This window comes from Gouania willdenowi, chromosome 22, assembly GCF_900634775.1.
Source record: "Gouania willdenowi chromosome 22, fGouWil2.1, whole genome shotgun sequence".
Taxonomy (NCBI): Eukaryota; Metazoa; Chordata; class Actinopteri; order Blenniiformes; family Gobiesocidae; genus Gouania; species Gouania willdenowi.
The window spans coordinates 12,320,033-12,339,747 of NC_041065.1; the positions used below are offsets into that span (position 1 = coordinate 12,320,033).

Here is a 19,715-nt window from a genome sequence, read left to right on the forward strand (position 1 = left end):
TTCAAAATATTGGTTGGATTGTGATCACAATGTTTCAGCAAGCTTGTATGGCATTTTAACTAAACTGTCCGTCAAGTTGGGCCAAACATTTTTCATTTTTTTAATTCATTTATTTGTTTATTTATTTATTTTTTTTAGCAATTCTCTAGTTAGATGTAATCAAAAAAGAAAAGAAAAATAATATATATATATATTAAAAACGAGGTTTTTAAGTTATCATCTCATGATAAAAGCTAATGATTAATGTATTTTATGTTGCCTTATCTTAAAAACATAATCATCCAAAGTTTAGCCATTTCTGTTTCAGGAACAACTCATGTGTAATAATTGTATCACTAAGACTAACAATCCTATATGATCAAAACATAACTAGGCATTACAATTTATAAACGTTAAAAAACAAAATAAAAACAGCAGCTGGATTGAACCAACATCTTCTTTTTGATTTTAAATCTCGACATTTGGAGAAAAAAATATTGTAATTCAATTTTCCTAATTCATAATTTTTTTGAGGGATAACTTCCTGCACTGTGTTGGTGATAGACCTTTTATGTTGAAAAATCAATGAAACCGGAAGTGTCTCCATATTTTGGTGCCTGTCATTCCAGCTTGTTTACACGGGTCATCGTATGGGTAAACATCTGTTTTTGTCAACATGAGGAAATAATACACCTTAAATAAAACTCCTCTGTAGTTTGTGAGTATGTTTGAGCTTGATTATACTTTAAAACTCTTATAGGAACGTGGATACACGAGCACATTTATTGCAGGTTTTGGTGGAGCTGATAAATATCTCTATAAATTCTCAAACGGCTTATATTTGATCTTATTGTATTTTCTGGCACTGTTCAGTTGTCAGTTATGGAGGAGAGGCTCTGCTCGGAGCTGGTGGCCCGGGAGAGGAGCGGACACACGGCTGTGGTGGACACAAACCTGCTGTATGTGTGGGGAGGATACATGGTGAGACTTTCCCTTTCCTTAATCTATGTTCTATTCATTTTTTTTTTTTTTTTTTTTTTTTTTTTTTTTTTTACAGTTTAAAAATATACTACTATTATAAAAAAAAAAATTCTTATTATTTTCTTTCACTACTCCATTTACAGCTTCTGACAAAAGCTCAATGATATTGGGGCGACCGTGGATCAGTGATAGAGTGGGTCGTCCAATAAACGAAGGGTTGGAGGTTCGAATCCCACCCTATTCGTGTCATTGTCAAGGCGCTCTTGCCTCGTATGATTGGGTATGAGTTGTGCATTAATGTTGGTGGTGTTCAGAGGGGCCGTAGACATGAAATGGCAGCCACACTTCTGTCAGTGGGTAGATATGGCTACAGTGTAGCTTACCACCACCGGTATGACTGATGTGAATGACTGGTATGAATGAATAATGGTTTCTGTATGTGCTTTGAGTCTCCTCAAAAAAAGCGCTATATAAATCTTAACCATTATTGTTGTAACCCACGACCACTGATTGACTGCTAATGATAATGCATTGGATAGCGCTTTATCATGGACACTCAGAGCACTTTACAGAATTTAGGTATAATTCTTTCATTCTATTGTAGCCACAGCTGCCCTGGGGCAGACTGACAGAAGCGAGGCTGCCATAGTGCGCCATCGGCCCCTCACTCACACACTACATTCATACTAGGCAATGTGGGTAAAGTGTCATGCCCAAGGGCACAATACCACTGGAGCGACTGTCCCCAACTGTGGCAAATAGAAATTCAGGCTTTACTAGTGAAGCAAGATGTTTTTAATGACCCTTATTAAATGCAAATAATGGGGCGGGGAAATTGAAATTCAAGCTTGCTTTTGAAAACATTACAACCAATCAGGGAGCTGGATTTGATTACAATCCCTCCTACTTCATTTGTATTAAGTCTACTAGTACTACTTGTGAATGTTTTGGCTTCACTAGTACACTACTATGGAAAGCCGTTTGAGCATAAATTTGATATTGAAGGTGTCAACCATTATTAAGCTCTACGAGTGCTCATATTTGGAGTATATGTACTCAATTGTGGTTTACTAGTGCGTGAGTAGACTTTTACGGTGGCTGGGAAGTGTCAGGTGAATGCATTTACAGAAACGAACACAAATGCAAACAGGTCACAACACGAATGCAAACAGGTCACAACGGAAGTGTTTCCGACGGACCAGTATTACAAACGGACACGTTTCTGGCGGATGTTTTTAACCCACCAGAACAGAGAAGAACAAGAAGAAGACATCGAAACGCGTATGAAAGTAAGCTAAAGTTGATTAGGATACACTTATATTTTTCATATCAGGCCATCACATCATAATACCCGTCCGTCTGTAATACCGGTCCGTCGGAAACACTTCCGTTGTGGCCGGTTTGCATTCGTGTTGTGACCTGTTTGCATTTGTGTTCGTTTCTGTAAATGTATTCACCTGACACTTCCCAGCCACCGTAGACTTTACTATCGAAGCAAAAACTGTCACTAGTAGCACTAGGGAAAGTAAAGTCAGTCTTGCCATTGGCTTTTGAAGTTATTATAATTGCTAATCAGGGTCGTGGATTTAGTTCTAATCCTTCCTATGTCATTCCTAGTACTACTAGTGAATCTTTTGCCTTTGTTAACACTACTAGTAGACTAAAAACAGTCAACTTGTACTACCAGTGAGACATTTTAAGTGTACTAGTCATAAAGGTTTTTGGCGTACTAGTGTGAGAGTAGACTTTACGAGTCGACACTTTTGTGTTACCAGTAGTACTAGTACACTACAAACAGTGTACTAGTAATACTAGTGAGATTTTAATTGTACTAGTGGTAGTAGGGGACACACATTTTGTTCTACTAGTAAAGTTTTTGGTGTACTAGTGCCAACAACTAAACCTTACTAGTAAAGCAAAAGACATCTACGAGTAGACAATGTTGTGTTACTAGTAGTACAAGTACAGCTAGTCTACTAGTACTACTAGTAACACAACATTGTACTAGTAGATGAATTCAGGGCAACATTAGGCAAAGTTACTGTGTAGCTTTAAGTTTTTGAAGCGTACAAAGAGGAGCCTAACAGACACTTAAAACCGATTTATAGCATTAAAAAAAAAAAAAACTATATTTATATATATATATGTGTAATTTTCCTGTTGAAGAGTCACAGACAGATTTTCATACCAAAGTATTCTAAAAATTAAAGAGCCTCCAATATTTGTGTTCCATGCTGACTTTGGTTGTACTGAAATAAGCGTGTGTTTTTCTTCCCAGTCCATTGATGAAGAGGAAGTGTTTTTGCCCAGCAATGAAATCTGGGTGTACGACTTAGATGAAGGCGTATGGTGAGACACCTTTGAACTCTTCAAATTGCTGTTATAAAAGAAACATTTACAGTATATATGTATATATATATATATATATATATATATATATATATACAGTAGCTGATTTAGCAAGTTACAGTTATAATTAGGGGTGTGTATCGCCTGCCATCTGGCGATACGATTTGTTTCTCGATACATAGGTCGATAGGTACGATACGATATATCTTTATATTAAAGTATAAGGCGATTATTGGGATTTTTTTTAATATATATATATATATGACTTAAGAAGTAACTAATCTGTAAATGTGTACACCTCCACAAGAACATTATTATTGGCATATTTTACACTCAAAACATTGGCTTTAACATGCCATGTGCCAACAACTTAAAATAAAAAAATAACAAACAATTTGAAGACCAGTTGTGTTGTTTAATGGTTTCCAAGTGTAAAGTAATTGACAAACTTATCATCAGGAAATGGTTACTGATTATTAGCTTCACGTTCCTTATTTCCAACAATAGTGTTCGTCACATGTTTAGGCTTGTGCTTAGTTGGTGATTTATTCACAATTCATCGTCTAGCTATACTGTACATACTGGTTATGTATTTTTTTTCTGGGTGTTTATCATCTTTAAAGGCAAGTGTTTCACATGAAGGGGGAAGTCCCGCCCTCTATGTCTGGCACATGCGGCTGCTCCTTAAAGGGATCCATGTATATATTTGGCGGTTGTGATGACAACGGACAAACCAATCAGGTGAGACTTGTGTTATGTATCGCACTGCTTTTTGTCCTAATATTGTCCCACTAATAAATTAACTCAACAAGAAAACATTCGTGCATTATTTGACAGATGTTCTGTGTTGATCTGACGGATGGTAAATACATGTGGAGGAAGATTGCGTACGAGCTCGGTTCTCCTCCATCACCTCGAGACAAATTATCCTGCTGGGTTTATAATGAAAGGTAAGCACAGTGAGGAGATTAATTACTGAATTAATTACTCATTAATTACACTTTTCAGTCAAAATGTTGCTTCAACTCTATAAAATATTGCTTTATTATGAGAGTGAAGCAAACTCCGATCATACTAAATGCATATAAGGATGATTAAGGATGTGTCTGCTGTGATTTTAGTTTTCAGCAATTTTTGTTGATGTAATTATGGAACGTGAATATGTGTGAGAGTGTAAGTCCCGTTGTCAGGATAAAAAAAACACCAGTTTTAGTTTTATAAAAGCACATTTAGCTGTTGCTAGCGGTGAAATTAGCACAAGTTAACAAATACTACAGCTTGAGACTCGAGTTTGAATCAATAGCTGATGTTTTTCAACAGGGAAACACAAGGTTAGACCCTAGAACTACATCATGTGATCCAGATTGCATGATTGTACATCACAGGGGCGTGAATTATAAATTTCATCCAGTTGCGGAGGAGGATCTTACACACATGACGTCACGCGTTTTGCTTTTTATTTGATAAAACATTCCCCTGAAGGCAATGCTTCATTTTCATTTTATTGCTCATTGTCATATGTGAATTATACATGCAATTAACAATACTGCCTCACATAAGCATTGGTTCTGGTGTGGTGTGTATGACTGATTATTTAAAAGAAAAAAAAACAACTAATTATTTGTTTGTTAGAGTCCTAATTCTTCCTACTGTATGTTATTCTCTAGGCTCATCTATTTTGGAGGATATGGTCACAAACAGCTGACTGAGTTCGACAGCAGGAATAAAAGCTTCGTCATAGATGAAGCATCATGGGTAAAGGGATTTATGTATAACTTTCTGTACTGTAATATTAAAAAACAAAACAAATGTTCTTCGGCCAGTCTTAGATATTTGTTTCTTTATGTATCATTTCTATTAATAAGGAATTTAAATGAAATGGATTTAAAGCAACTTTTGGGACCCTTCATTGTTTCTTGGTATTTATAACTGATGTGTGTTGATTAGGATGTTTTAATGTCTGTAAATTAATGTTTAGTTGTTATTTTTTCTCTGAGGTGACAGATATCTTTTGGGGATGGAACAATGAAGTTCAGATTTTTGACCCTGTCCAAGCCACTTGGAGTCAACCGAACATTCAGGTAACTCAGTTTAAGGTTCATAGTTGAATATTTGCTGCTAAAATTTGAAAATGAATGCAGAAATCTTTGCTTTTTATACGTTGATTTGCATTGAAGCACTGCTGTGTTCGGCAGGGTCGACCTCCTGCTCCCAGAGCAGCTCATGCCAGTGCCACGCTCGGCTCCAGAGGATACATTTGTGGAGGCAGAGTCACGGTGGGGGTCCTACCTGCTATCCAGTGCAACTCTTATTACTGTACAATATTCTGAGCTAAGAAACCTAACACATCATCTGTGTTTTTAAACATAAATTCAGGAAACCCGGATGAGCGACATTCATTTTCTGGACCTGAAAACATGGACATGGACAGAAATGTATGTTTCTATTAGAGATGTCACCATACAACTGTTTCACTTCCGATACGATACCGATATTATATCTTTGTTATTGGCTGATACCGATATGATCTGATACAATATTGGCACCAATCATACATACTTTAATTACTCATTCTTAGAGACATATTGGATTTATGAGGTAGAGGATTAGTGCCACTGAAAAAAAAAACAGAGCCACTAGAGGAATAAAAAAATAAAAAAATTTCAATTAATTTAATCATCTGAATCATATGGTTATCTTTTTTTTTTTTTTTTTCGCATGAATTTTTTTTAGTCTTATTCGTTTTGTCTTGGGGTTTTTTTTAAATTTTTTTTATTTAGTCCTATTTTTTTGTTTTGGTCTTTTAGTTTTTTATTTTTTTTTTTTAATTTTGTCCTATTTTTTAGTTTTTGTTTTGGTCTTAAATGCAGACTGGAGAAGAATTACAAATGTGTTTAAGGGGGCGTAAATGTCCGCTGATAAGCCACAGGGGTTGGAACTGTGGCCATCTCCGGTCACAGATTTTCTTCGGTCACAGATTTGGGCACAACAGCGGTCTTCCCCCGCTAACGGAGCCTCCGTCCTGCGCTGCTGATGTTTTCCAGTTCTGCTTAATACACAGACATGTTACCGCTACAGCTAACGCTAGCATGTATATTAGTCAAAGTATCTGCCTACCAGCTGCAGTTTGAGGAGAAACACTTGATGTTGTGCTGCCTTGACGTGCAGGGGTACTCGGACCCTCATTTGCTGTGTTGCGCCGCCATCTTGGGCAAAAGTCAGGTATTGCGACTAGTGGACGTCACGTGGACGGAGTCGCGAGATAACGTTGAAGTCGACTAGTTTGTTCAACCCCTAGGTCGCAACAACTTTTTCCGGAGTTATTGTCCTTGTTCTGTTTTTTTTTTTTAACTCTGTTCGAGGTATCTTCAAAGACGACAGCTTGTTACTCATTTTATATTCTGATGTGATAATATTTTCTTATGTTTACATCTAAGTTCTTAGATTTAGGACATTTAGGAAAAGGTTGTGAGTTATAATGACAACTAATCTGGCGGGGGATGTTGATGACTATGTCTTCTTGTTTTATTAGTTAATTATATCGGCGGCATGGCCAATGTCTGCTACTTCATTTTAAAGCCAACTTCAGTTGATACCGATAACGTGACGATAATATCGTGCATCACTACTTATTTTGTATTGTGGAATGTTAGAAAAGACTTGATCAAGTGATATTAGTCAGAGAATAATAGACAACAAAAGCAGGTATAAGAAAAACTGACCCATTTATGATTAACCAATGGGTTACAGACATTTTAACCATAAACACAGGAATATTCTACAATTGAACTTAGTAAGTCCAATAAAAACAATGTATATTATATTGGAGATTTTAGATCCAGGCTGTATAATCGGATACCATATGTGCTAACTCTATTTCTCTATTGCATACATTTATAATATCCCTCATGCTTTTCAGACTCCCAGCATCTTCCTGTCCAGTGGGCAGATCATGGCACACACTCACAGCAGTGTCACACAACACCCTGTTCTTATTCGGTGGTCTCAGTGCCGACTGCAAACCAATGAGTAAGACCCTGAAACCTCTCTTTTGCTTTCATTTCTCTGTTCATCTTCATCTTTCTCTACTAACGCTATTTCTTCTTCCCTAGGTGACGGCTGGTTGATCGATGTTGACACTAAAACGTGGACAGAGCTTAAGCATCCTTTCCAGAATAAACCAAGGTATCAAACAGTGAATGTTTCATCTATCACTAAGTTTTATTTCTTGTCAGGCAATTGTGTTAAACGGAGTTAATTCTCTTTACAGATTATGGCACACAGCAAGTCCAGGTAAAGACTGTGACGTGGTTGTGTTTGGGGGAAGCTGTGATTACATCCTCCTTGTTGACAAAGTGAGTAGACAATGACAAATGATCATACACCCACTCGTATTATCGTTTGGGATTAATCTATAGACTCCAATTAAACTGTTGCTTGGTTAAGAGAAAAACACCAACAGGAGAACATTTAAATCAACAACACAGAGACTCAGAGCTGCTTAATATGGAGGACGAGGAGTGCCACAATTAAATACATAAACACACGTTCATTAATTAATTGTCAATAATTAATTAAATGTGTCAATTTATTAAATAAATCCATTTTACATTTCATTTTCATTCTAAGAAGTATATAGTGTAAATGTTTCACTATTTATTTATTTCATGGTCTGGTGTTGCAGCACTTCATTAATTAATTTTTTCGAAACTCGCTTGTCACAGTCTGTGGGGGCGGTTTCCTAACACTTGATTGGTTACCTTCACATTAAGTCAAGCTAAATCAATCCCTGACAATGGATTGAGGCAGAGCTAATACATTTTATTCTGATACACTGGGTGGCGCTATACAATCCGTACCTTGATTTTATTCTACTCGTACAGTGCCTGTCGGTAGTATGTATTCATATAGTGGGAGGAGCTTAAGTAGAGTTGTCATTTATGACCAAATGAGTATGTGTTTGAAAATTGGATGTACAAAGAGGTGTACATACTCTGTACTCTGTAGTGTTACAAAGGGTTTATTTGCAGGTGCAAAATTAAATAACGTGTGTGATTTCCCAAGTTTCATTTTATGGGACATGATAAATGTGTTTGTTTTTTTTGTCAATTTTATATTTTTTTCATTTGGTGTATTTTTCTGTAATGTATGTTTTTTGGAGTCATTATGTGTATTTTTGTATCTTTCAGCTGTGTTTTTGTGCATGTTTTGTTGAATTATTGTTTTTTGTTGCCATTGTAGTGTGATTCTGGAGTCATTTTGTATCTTTTTTGGTGTAGTTTTGTGCATTTCTGTGCATTTTAGTGTATTTTTTAAAATAAAAAAATTAGTTTTGTGTATTTTGAGTTATTTTCATATTTTTGTTGTCTTTCTTTGTAATAGATGTTTTTTGGAGTCATTTTGTGTGTTTTTGGAGCCCTTTTGTGTATTTTTGTTCATTTCTATTGTCTTTATGTGTACTTTTTGTATAAATATTGTTTCATTTTTTGTTTTATTTTACTCATTTAGTATATTCCTATTATAAATACTGTGTGTGTGTGTGTGCGCGTGTGTGTGTAGCGAAAGAAAAAAATCGACCCGCTGGAACTATTTGAATCTTTTGGAAACTCTTCCGTTGTAATAACTCTCTCTCTAAACGGCTCTGTGGGCGTTCAGCATGTACATCAAATGTGTGCATTTGGTTATAGAGCACATGGTGAAAATGCGCCAGCGCCCCCTCACACACTGAGGTCAAAAGCTGAATAGGTTTCACTTCTGGGCAAAACTTGAAGATGCCTTTCGGACGAAAAAGAATTAAAATAAATCTTTTGAAATCACAAATCAAAATAACAGATGCACACACTCGGGCTACGTGGAAACTGTTAAAAAAGTTTCAGGTCGAACAGACACCGCATAGGGGAGAAATTTGCTCCAGACACACACACACACACACACAGACACACACACACCTTTCTTGCATTATAGATAGATATTCCTGCTTCCACATTCTCAGCGAGGTCTAAAATCTCTCTCACCAACTCCCTGGAAAGTTTATGCAAGTTTATCACAAGCACTCGAGTACATTGTCGTAGCCGCCATGATTAGAAAGAGTGAAGACCAAAGCAATGGATTTGGCTGGATTGATGTTAACCCCGTCCCCACAGACTTTGACGAGCGACTTTGACAGATAAAATTAATTTATGAAGTGTTACAACACCAGACCATGAAATAAATAAATAAATAGTGAAATATTTACACTTTATACCTTTCAGAATGAAAATTAAATGTAAAATGGATTTAAATAATTATTGACACTTAATTAACTAATTAATTAATGAACAGTGTATTTATTAAGTTAATTGTGGCACTCCTTGTCCTCCATAGCTTAAACATCAACAGCTTTGCACATCATTAGTGTCTTGTAAGGACCGGTGCCAAAGTGTGTTTACAATTCTGTTTGCAAATAGTAAATGGACTTGATTTATATAGAGCTTTATCCCCAAGCTTTACAGTATCAGCTCACTCACTCATTCACACACCAATGGGACAGAGCTGCCATGCAAGGTGCTGGTCGACCACTAGGGTTCAATGTCTTGCTCAAGGACACTTCGAAGCATGGACAGGTACTGTATAGACTGGGATCTAACCCCCAACCTCTCGATCAGAAGACGACCCCCTCTACCACCACGCCCTTAGATAGACACAGTACTGCTGATACATTCAATAAACATGAGTATATAATTCCAATAAGTTCATTTTGTCTTCTTTTTTTAAATAAAATTATTCATTTATTCACACTTTTTTTTCCAGGAAATTTACTTTGAAATTTACTTTGATCTCCTGACGTGTTTCAACTGCATACTGAGCTTCAAAATCAACAGGGATGGGGGAACATTTTTTACTCTCCCATACCTGGGACTCTCTTTTCCAGAGACCATTAGGAGACAGGGGGCGTGGCCTGACAGGACTGTCAAGTTGACACATTCAACTGATTAAAGCAATCAGCTGACACCTCTGAGGAAGACTGACAGTTCAGTCAAAACATGTAAGGAGATCAAAGTAAATTTCCTGAAAAAAGTTGTCTGAATAGATGAAACCTTAACATCTTAAAACATGCAAGTACTGAGGTTTATTTTGAAAGAATTACAAAAGAATCAACATTTCTTTCAGGGTCACTGCAACGATGCACTTATTTTCCAGACGCAACCACATCCTCTCTTCAGGTAAAAGCTGTTTATAACTGTTATAGTCTAAAATGAATCCTTATAATTAACCCAGATATTGATTTTAAGAAACTGAAGATATCTACTAATGAAAGGATATCAAACCTGAGCCCCAATACAAACAGTATGTATGTAGAATTAGGTTAAATAGCCTTTGGTTCTTGAAAATAAGCATGGAACTATTGTATGTTAACAGATTAGTGTTAGTTGTAGTAGTTGTCTACTTTTGTTGTGTTTAGGACATATTCCTAAAACAAAACTGACCAACTTTTATTTATTTTTAATTTTTTAAACCTGACAGGATTTGTGAGGATTTCATTGCAAAAAACGTGAGGAGCTCTGAGATGCTGAGAAATCAGCTTCACCTGCTGCCACCCAAACTACTGACTGCAGTACAGAGGAGGGCGTCGTTCTACAGACCATCAAAGAAGCAAAGCGTTAGCTAGAAATGTATATATATATACATATATATATATATATATATATGTTATTTCTGAGGCGATCACCATAAATGTACTGCCCATGTATTTTGTAAGTACTGTGCTGCCTTTACCTTGAACTTCTCCACATCTGTTTCAAAACGTTTAAGTGCAAAGTTTTATTTAATTCTATTGTTTTCCAGAGAAATCTTTTATTTGTACAGTTTTAGAGGCTTGTATGGCTATTGAATAAATGTGGCACAAAAAGGTGTTTGTGTGATGTGAAGTTTTTTTTACAACATGACTATTATAGCGTCTGTCATTCCACAAGGTTACATATAAATATTTTTGTTGTGTAAGCGCAATATTTTTTTTTAAATTGTAACATGGGAAAGGTAAATAAAAAAAGATAAATTTGCATAAACACCAGTGTTAATTTTGGCAGCAAATTTTGATACAGTTTTAGTCATAGTCTTTTGACTAAAATGCAACTAAGTTTTAGTTCAATTATAGTCAGGATTATTAACAAATTAATTTGACAAAAATAACAATGAATCACTCTTCAACAAGGTTACCATACATCAGGGATGGACTGGCCATCAGGCATACTGGGCATCATTTCGGTATACGCCGTCGACCAGAAGTGGGCCGGTCCGCTACATTTTTTTTTTGACGAGTTAGTGGAGGCAAACATGGTAACAGGTGGCAAAAAATGGTCCAAAAGTCACAAAAAAGTGGCAAGAAAACAGTGTACAGTGACTAAAATGAGCCAAAAGCAGTCAAGAGTGGCCAAATAATGGGCGAATAAAGAGGAACCAGGTGGTATGAAATGGCAAAAGGTAGCTGAAATGGGAAAAATGTGGCAAACAATAGTGAAAAAGGGCAAAAATGTTGAACAAAATGTAGGGAAAAAGGAAACAAGTGGAATTTATTGGGCAAAAGTTAGCTTATTTGCATTAAAAGTGGCCAAAAAATTTTAAAAAAAGATATATTTAGTAGCAAAAGGAACTAAAACCTGAAAAAAAGTCTCACAACTTTTGGAAATAGTCAAAAATGAGAGAAAGGAAGTTGCAAAATGGCCAAAGGAAATAGGCAAAAAGGAGTTCAAAAGTTTCCCCCTTTTAAGGTTTTCTTAAGGGTGGAATTTTTGTCCTAGTGCACCCCTGCCATACATACTATATACCATTCATTATGTAAATATGTTTCTTTCTTGCTTTTTGTTGTTTTGTTTTACAAAGTGACATGGGAAAGGTGAATAAAAACATAAATTAGCATAGAAACCTATTAGTTTGGTGCACATGCTCACTCTGTCCTACCACTATGTGGCACAATGTTAGTTGGATCTTTTCATGAATTGCAGCTGCAGTTTAACTGGAGAGTCTGTGCCACATTCCTTTAAAAAAAAAAAATTGTGGAAAAGTGCCTGAACGGTGGTGAGGAACTGGACCCTTTAAATAAACATCCTCTGCTCATACTTTTGCAGTGTTGCCACGCACAGTCCTACTTTTTTTTTTTTTTAACTACCACTGGAAGAAAACAATTTAAAGGCAGTATATGAAGAATGTCTAGAAAACTGTTCAGCTTCAGCCGGTTGGAAATGACCATTTACTGATTAACAGACAGGCTGAAAGCATGTAAGTAATGGGTAACAAATGAGTTTTGTGCCCAGTGGGAGTTGAGCAGCACTGAAAGGATGACAGGGACACCCCACTGCTGCAGATAACAAACCAAGGAGGCCTCTGTCAGTGAGCAGATGAGCATCTGGCACCCACTCAAGTTTCTGTTATAACATTACAATTACACTTTAATGCTTCACGCCGTTAAATAAGTTACGTTAGGTAAATGAAGAAAATAAGAAATGGGGAAAACGCAAAGTTTTGTAATATTTATCATGACAATCTATATTAGGGGTCACCAACATGATGCCTGTGGGCATGTGAGGGGTCCTTAGGCCTGTTCTAACGGCATAGTCAAATGAGATCAACCTAAAATCTGATTTATTCACAGAGATAAATCAAGAAGATAAGTGAGTTAAATATGGCTACATTTGATCAGAAAAAAAAAAAACAGAAAGAAGAAGAAAATGTTGCAGATTTGATGTTGGGATTGTGATATTATGTTGAATTGTTTTAATTGCCAAGTGGATTTTTGAAATATTATATTTTTTTTTAATTTATTTATTTATTCAGTTCATTTCCGACATGGTTGCATTCACAGAAATTCAAAATCACATCATTGTTTTTTTTTTTTTTTTTGTCCTTTTTTTGTCCTTTTTCATGCCGGAAAGGGCGACGGAAAAAAGCATTATGCTTATCCAGATCCGTCCCCTAATTTGAACACAGATAATTTTACATCCAACCTCGTTTCTTCCCTTTTTTTTTTTTTGTATATATATTTATACATAATTGTTCAATTGTAAAAACATGTTACATGATTAAAAATGGTTAACATTGTTAATAGTGGCTAGTAAAAGACAAACGTGATGATTTCCTATGAAATGTAATACAAATAAAACATTACATAAATTAAGAAAATAAAGCGTTGCATGTTAAAATCAAAATTTTCTATACCGTTTTTTAAAGAACTGCTATTTTTTCTTCATTATTTTACCCTTTAATTAAAGTGAAACTGTAAAATTTAGTATTAAAGAAGTGTATATGAAATTTAAAAATCCCTGGGACCTTGAAAAAAGGAGCAAGCGGGTCAGAAAATGGATGGATGAACAACGGTAGCCCTTCAGATGAAGTAGCTCTGTGGTTTCACACAGGTTGGTGACCCCTGATCTATATACTGTATGTAGATCTGGTATGTATGATCTACATACTGTATGTAGATCAGGGTTTCCTTCCCTCTTTTAAAATGGCATCTAGAACTATCTCCTGCCCCGTTGAAAAGAACGTCTTTGTTGCTGCTTCCTCACTGGAGGTCAGCTGAACTCTCTCTCAATTGTGTCCATCAGCTCTTCTTCTGACCCATCGTACAGGATAACTGGCATGGTGAGAGAAGAGACCTGGCAACTGGCAAAGGTCCTGGAAGAGACAGGAAGAACTTTCAAAATAAACATCCATCTGTAATGTTGTTTTTCATTTACTCCAGATGGGAAGTTCTAGAAATCAAGCCACCCTTATTTATCATGGATAAATAAATTATACATTATTGAGTGGAAAATGTTTGTGCTTCCTGCACATTTGTTAACACAGACGTGGGCAACTACTGGCCCAGGGGCCACATGCGGCCCTCACTAATTTCTTGCAGCCCCCAAAGTAAATACGCAAAATGACTCCAAAAACACACTAAACTACAACAAAAAAAAAAAAAAAACATAAAATGGGAGAAAAATATAAATAAAATGACAGAGAAAGTTACGGAATGACAACAAAAACCAATAAAATGACATAAAACATACCCAAAATAAGCTTCAAAATCACAAAACGACAACAAATGTACACAAAGATAGCTCAGAAATCACAAAATGACAACAAATATACACATAATAGCTCCAAAATCACAAAATGGGAACAAATGTACATAAAATGACTCAAAACGCATAGGACACCAGAGATCTAACGACAACAACAAAACGCAGGATAAGAGAAAAAAAAGAAACAAAAAAAGACCCACAAAATAACAGTTGGCCACCTCTGTGTTAACATGACAGCAACAGGCAATTGTTTGTTCTTTCTCTCTTCTTTTGCCAAGTTGGGCAAATCTGATCCGCCCTGAGAAGAAAGAGCAGGTATTCCGATCCCTTTAAGGTGAATCTGATCCAGTCCTGCTCTGACATCAATTATTTATCCCAGTTGTTTACTTACGATTGTTTTTGTGATGTGAGAACTGCTTCCAACAAAGCGTCACTGGTCAGAAAACCCCTGGGAGAGGACTGATGGAAGAAATGAAGATAAGATAGGATAATATTAACAGTGCGTAACAGGATTCTGTAGTAGAACTTTAAAAAAATATCATTAAAAAAAAAAAGTATGAAGAGTATTTACATTGTGGTGAAATGTGCGTTTTGGAGAGTGCGTAAAAGCAGAACGGCTCTTGTTTACGCCTCCTGTCACACAGAGTTCCTCCTCCGTGTCATCCATTCCAAACGGACACAGTCCGTGCGTCCTGGTTCCCAGAAAAGTCCTCTTTGGAGGAAGTTTTTGCACGGCAATCTTTTCTAGAACGGTGCAACGTTTACCCTCAACATCATCGTCTTCCTCAGAAAAGTCCGAGTCGTGCCCTTCGCTGTGGGAGTCCGGCTGCGCACGATTACGCACGTTGCGCAAAATGCCATTGATTTTGAGCGGCTTAAAAAGACCGTTGTCCTGTTTGGAAGGAGCAACACTGGCTGAGGTCACCTCACCGACAAATGCAGGAGCCACTTTCTTCCTTCTGCTCGTCCCAATGCCCATATCTGTGCGTCACTGGCCTAAATCATCCAAACACTCAGTCCCATTTCCAAAACACGCTCACCAACAGCTTCTAGAGTCCTGATCCAAGATGATTTACAATTAGAATATTTGTAAGAAGCTTTTATAGCAATCCTGCTGCAGCTTAGTAAATAATATGCATTACAGGTCCATTTTAAGGGTTTGTTTGGACCACGAGCCTGAAAACAACTCTGCATCAGCAGCAAAGTATCAGTTACATAACAGTGGTTCTGGCCCCCGGGAGAAAACCACGCCTTCTTATAAAGAGGAAACACACACTCTTCATATTTTCGTCATTTTTACTATACTTTAAAGCTTTAGAATTCTTTGTGTAGTGGAATGCTTTGGAGTGATTCATTATTAGTAAAGAGCTTCATTCTAAGGACTAAGGACTTTGATCTGAATCCTTGGATATAAATGTAAATACTGACTGGAAAATAAGAGATGTATGACCCTAATGTTCTCTCACGTCCTTGTGGGACAAAATACTAATTATGTAGGTGGAAAACAATGGTGATTTGCTAAATGTTGTCCATCTAATCTAGGATTCATGAATGTTTTGTCCTTCCTTTAATCAGAGCGCTTCAAAGCCATGATAGACTCCACTCCACTCATTCTCCATCTGCACCATGAGGCACATTCCTCCAGACCCAGTTTAAAGTAGTGGGAGTTGAAGGACGTGCAGATCACATGTTGTGGATTTCCATTAAATAACATGTCTAATCTAAAGCAATAAATTGTCAATCATGTCAATACAGTATATTGATCAGGGTCATGGTGCATTAATTGCACACTTTGGGCAGGTCACCAATCACCACCCTGTTATTGACCACTGAATAGAAAAGAATTGGAAAGCAGTTGCAGCATTAATTTAATATCGATGATATCAACCAGAGTTAAGCTCTACTGGTGGTCAACTATGCAGTACATGTAGACAATTTTGTGTCACAAACATTATGACAATAAGCCATATATGCTAATAAGGGGGTGGGAAGAAAGCAAGTTCAGGTTTGCTGTTGGCTTTTGAAATAATTACAACCAATAAAGGAGCTGGATTTGTTATAACCCCTCCTACTTCATTTTATTTAGGTCTACTAAAGTACTAGTAAACCCTTTGGCTTTACCAGTACCAGTAGTAGACTAAAACAGTCTCACTATTAGGTGAGGTTTTGATTTTACTATTGTACGAGATAACAAAAAAAAAAAATGCTTTTCAAGTAAATGTCATGGCACACTTGTAGACGGTTGTGTTACTAGTACTTACTCATTTTGGCAACACTTTACTTGAAGTTTTATACATAAAGGCTGACATGACGCTGTCATTATGACATAGCTGTCAAGTTTTGGATTTGAACATAAGGAAAATTTACTACGAGCCGTCCCACCCGACCAGCCAAGCTCCAGTATCTCTTATATTTTAAGACAGGTGTACAAGAAATCTAAAAGACCCACTTGTCAATCATTTACTAAATACAATTATGTGATTAGAATCTGGTAGGTCGACCTTTATTAACATTAAAATGCTGTGAACATTCCTACTAGGGCTGGGCGATATGGACCAAAACTCATATCTCAATATATTTTCTCAAAATGGTGATATTTGATATAAATCTAGATACTTTTATCAAATAAAGTCTGACCAGAAAGACAATTCTGGGTTAAATTTGCTGATGCAAAATGCTACACAGGGACATTTATTAACAAACAGTTGTACAATAGGTGCACTCATTAATCATCTAACTGAGCTTTACATGTTGTTCTGAGAACTAAAAGCAGCGACTCCTAAAACTAGTATTTTGATACATAATAAGCTATTATATATATATATATATGAAATAATATAGTTTTCTATATCGCCAAAATAGAAAACTCGATACATCTTGAATCTCGATATATCGCCCAGCTCTAATTCCTAAATTATAAAACAGCCTAAATAAAAACATAAATGTGTATATGAAGCACATGTGTTTATTTAATATACTTACAGTTAATAAACAAGCTAACACATGATATATTTACTGTTATTTTCACGTTGCTTGTCTTTATGTTAGACATTAACATTTTATTTTCATTATATATTTTCTTTTAATTTCTCATGCTCACTCATGTGGTTCTCTGGTATTCCCTAATGACTTATTAGACACATTTATTACAGACTTTACATCCTTTAACACTTTTTGACGATTGTGATTGGCTGGTTTTTCATGGTGACTTACGTTGTTCCTTCCTCTGTGGTAGAACGTTCAAATCTCAGTTATTAATCTAACAGAACGTGTAACTGTGTCCCATCCTACTGCTCTTTATGACGATAAACTCTCTGTCACATTTTACACAAGTTCTTAGTTTTTTTCACCGGAACGTCTTCATTCATTCATCTCTTTTCCAGAGGTGGGAAGTAACAAAGTACTTGTACTTCGTTACTGTACTTTACTTGAGTATTTTTTTTTTGTTGCGACTTTTTACTTTTTCTCCTTACTTTTAAAACACAAGTATCTGTACTTTCTACTCCTTACATTTTTAAAAATCAGGTCGTTACTTTTAAAATCTCCAAAGGTGAGCGACAACACAACGTAAAAACCCGGGCCAACCAGCGCTGAAAAACAGGAAGCTAAAAAAAAAAAAAAAAGAAAAAAAAAAGAAAAACAGGAAGCTAGAGGACGCAAGCTAGTCAAGCACATGGATAGTCACGCCGTGTTTGTTACTTGTGACTGTGAATGAGTCGGTATGGAGGAAAGTGAGCAGGACAGCGTCATCGAGGATGATACCGCAGACACCGAAAGACAAGAAACACGGCACCCATGGCCTTACCTGAAAGAACTTTTTGTTGTTGTTGGCTATAAGAATGATTCGTGGCGGATGCAGTGCATCCTGTGCTTGCCCAAAAAACACGAACTTTTAGCATTCAAGAATTCACCGTCCAATCTGAAGAAGCACATTTAGGTTTGTTATTTAGCTTTCGTATTGTTGTTACTAGTATAGGCTACATTTGATTAATTCTGGAGGTTTTAAAATGATATAAGTGTCAGTAATGCTTTGGGGGCACTATTAGTTTGCTAGAAAGCTGGTGCTAGCTTGTGGTCTGCCGCACTAGCTGTAACTTATGTCACGTTTGCATTAATACGATTTACACATTTATTTCCCCACTTTATTTCACATTTATTTCAACACTTTGTGGTGTATAGTATCTCAGTGTTACGAATATATGCTTGTATCATTTTAATGCAAGGAATACATTTGAGCTGACCTGTTTTTATATTTGTTTGCAAACAGAGGAAACATGCCAATCATTTGGAGAGATACAAAAATCTCACTGCAGCTCCATTGAAAAGGAAGTCGTCCACATCTGATGAAGGCTCATCCAAACAGCTTAAATTGTGGGATGTCAAGAGGGTCTCACAGAAGAGTGTGGATGAATTCATTTTGAACTTTGTCATTCAAGGTCTGCACCCAGGCAGCATTGTCGAGCAGCAGGGTTTCAAAGCTATGATCAATCACCTGCAACCAGATGTGACAATAATGTCCTGGGGCACAATGATAAACAGGGTCGAGAAAGCTACAGTAGAAATGAAGAAAAATCTTAAAGCTGCTATGAATGAGGTTGAGTTCATTGCAACTACTACTGATTGTTGGACCGCACACAGGAGAAGTTTCCTTGGAGTCACTGCACATTGGATTGAGACAGAAACTATGACTAGATGCTCTGTAGCACTGGCATGCAAACAGTTAAGAGGTTCACACACATTTAGCCTAGCCTAGCTCGAGCACTGAATGACGTTCACACAGAATTCAACATTCGGGACAAAATTGTACGCACAACAACAGACAATGGGTCAAATTTCATCAAAGCTTTCCGGGTGTATGGAGAGGGGGAGGAAAATAATAACCAGGAAAGGCAAAGTGAATCGGATGCAAGTGAAAACAGTGAAGGTGAGGAAAGAGAACAGGAGGGAAATATAAACTTCATTGAAGCAACAACATTATTGAACGAAGATGATGGCCTTGAATACCAACTGCCCAGGCACCATCGCTGTGCCTGCCACCTCCTCAACTTGGTGTCAACTGTTGACGTTTCAGATGCCAATGCAAATGCAAACCTACAAACGACTTTCCCGGTCAGCCTTTTCAAAATGCTGGGGCCTGTGGAATAAAAGTGGGAGATCTACTGCTGCGGCTGAAATCATTGAGGAAAAATGTAAACTCCAGCTTCTGAGGCCCAATGACACAAGGTGGAATTCCATGTACCTGGCTGTTGAGAGAATAATAAGAATCATGAGAGAACAAGGAGAAGGAGCCATCACAGCTGTGTGTACTACACTTAAATTGCCCATGTGAGTAACTTTTATGATATTTATATTATATTAAGTTTA

At 36.7% G+C, this 19,715-nt stretch overlaps 1 protein-coding gene across 5 annotated transcripts; it reads left to right on the top strand.

The window, feature by feature from the left end:
• The first annotated feature begins 558 nt into the window (after positions 1-558).
• On the top strand, positions 559-11,200 carry LOC114456111 (kelch domain-containing protein 1). 5 transcript variants are annotated; one of them, XR_003672792.1, is made up of 16 exons: positions 664-697; positions 853-960; positions 1,104-1,240; positions 3,239-3,309; positions 3,933-4,050; positions 4,147-4,259; positions 4,977-5,064; positions 5,307-5,390; positions 5,505-5,585; positions 5,686-5,744; positions 7,229-7,338; positions 7,422-7,494; positions 7,580-7,664; positions 10,220-10,333; positions 10,459-10,511; positions 10,813-10,878. XR_003672792.1 is itself a non-coding variant. In XM_028437663.1 (15 exons), exons 3-15 carry the CDS (start codon positions 1,121-1,123, stop codon positions 10,955-10,957), a joined length of 1,200 nt encoding a protein of 399 aa, XP_028293464.1. In that variant the 5' UTR covers positions 664-697; positions 853-960; positions 1,104-1,120; the 3' UTR covers positions 10,958-11,200. The 5 variants fall into 5 exon arrangements, 4 of the variants coding, with proteins under 4 accessions (XP_028293465.1, XP_028293464.1, XP_028293466.1 ...); XM_028437663.1 differs by lacking the exon at positions 10,220-10,333 and having other exon boundaries at positions 10,813-11,200; XM_028437665.1 differs by lacking the exon at positions 10,220-10,333 and having other exon boundaries at positions 1,104-1,183; positions 10,813-11,200.
• The last annotated feature ends 8,515 nt before the right edge of the window (positions 11,201-19,715 follow it).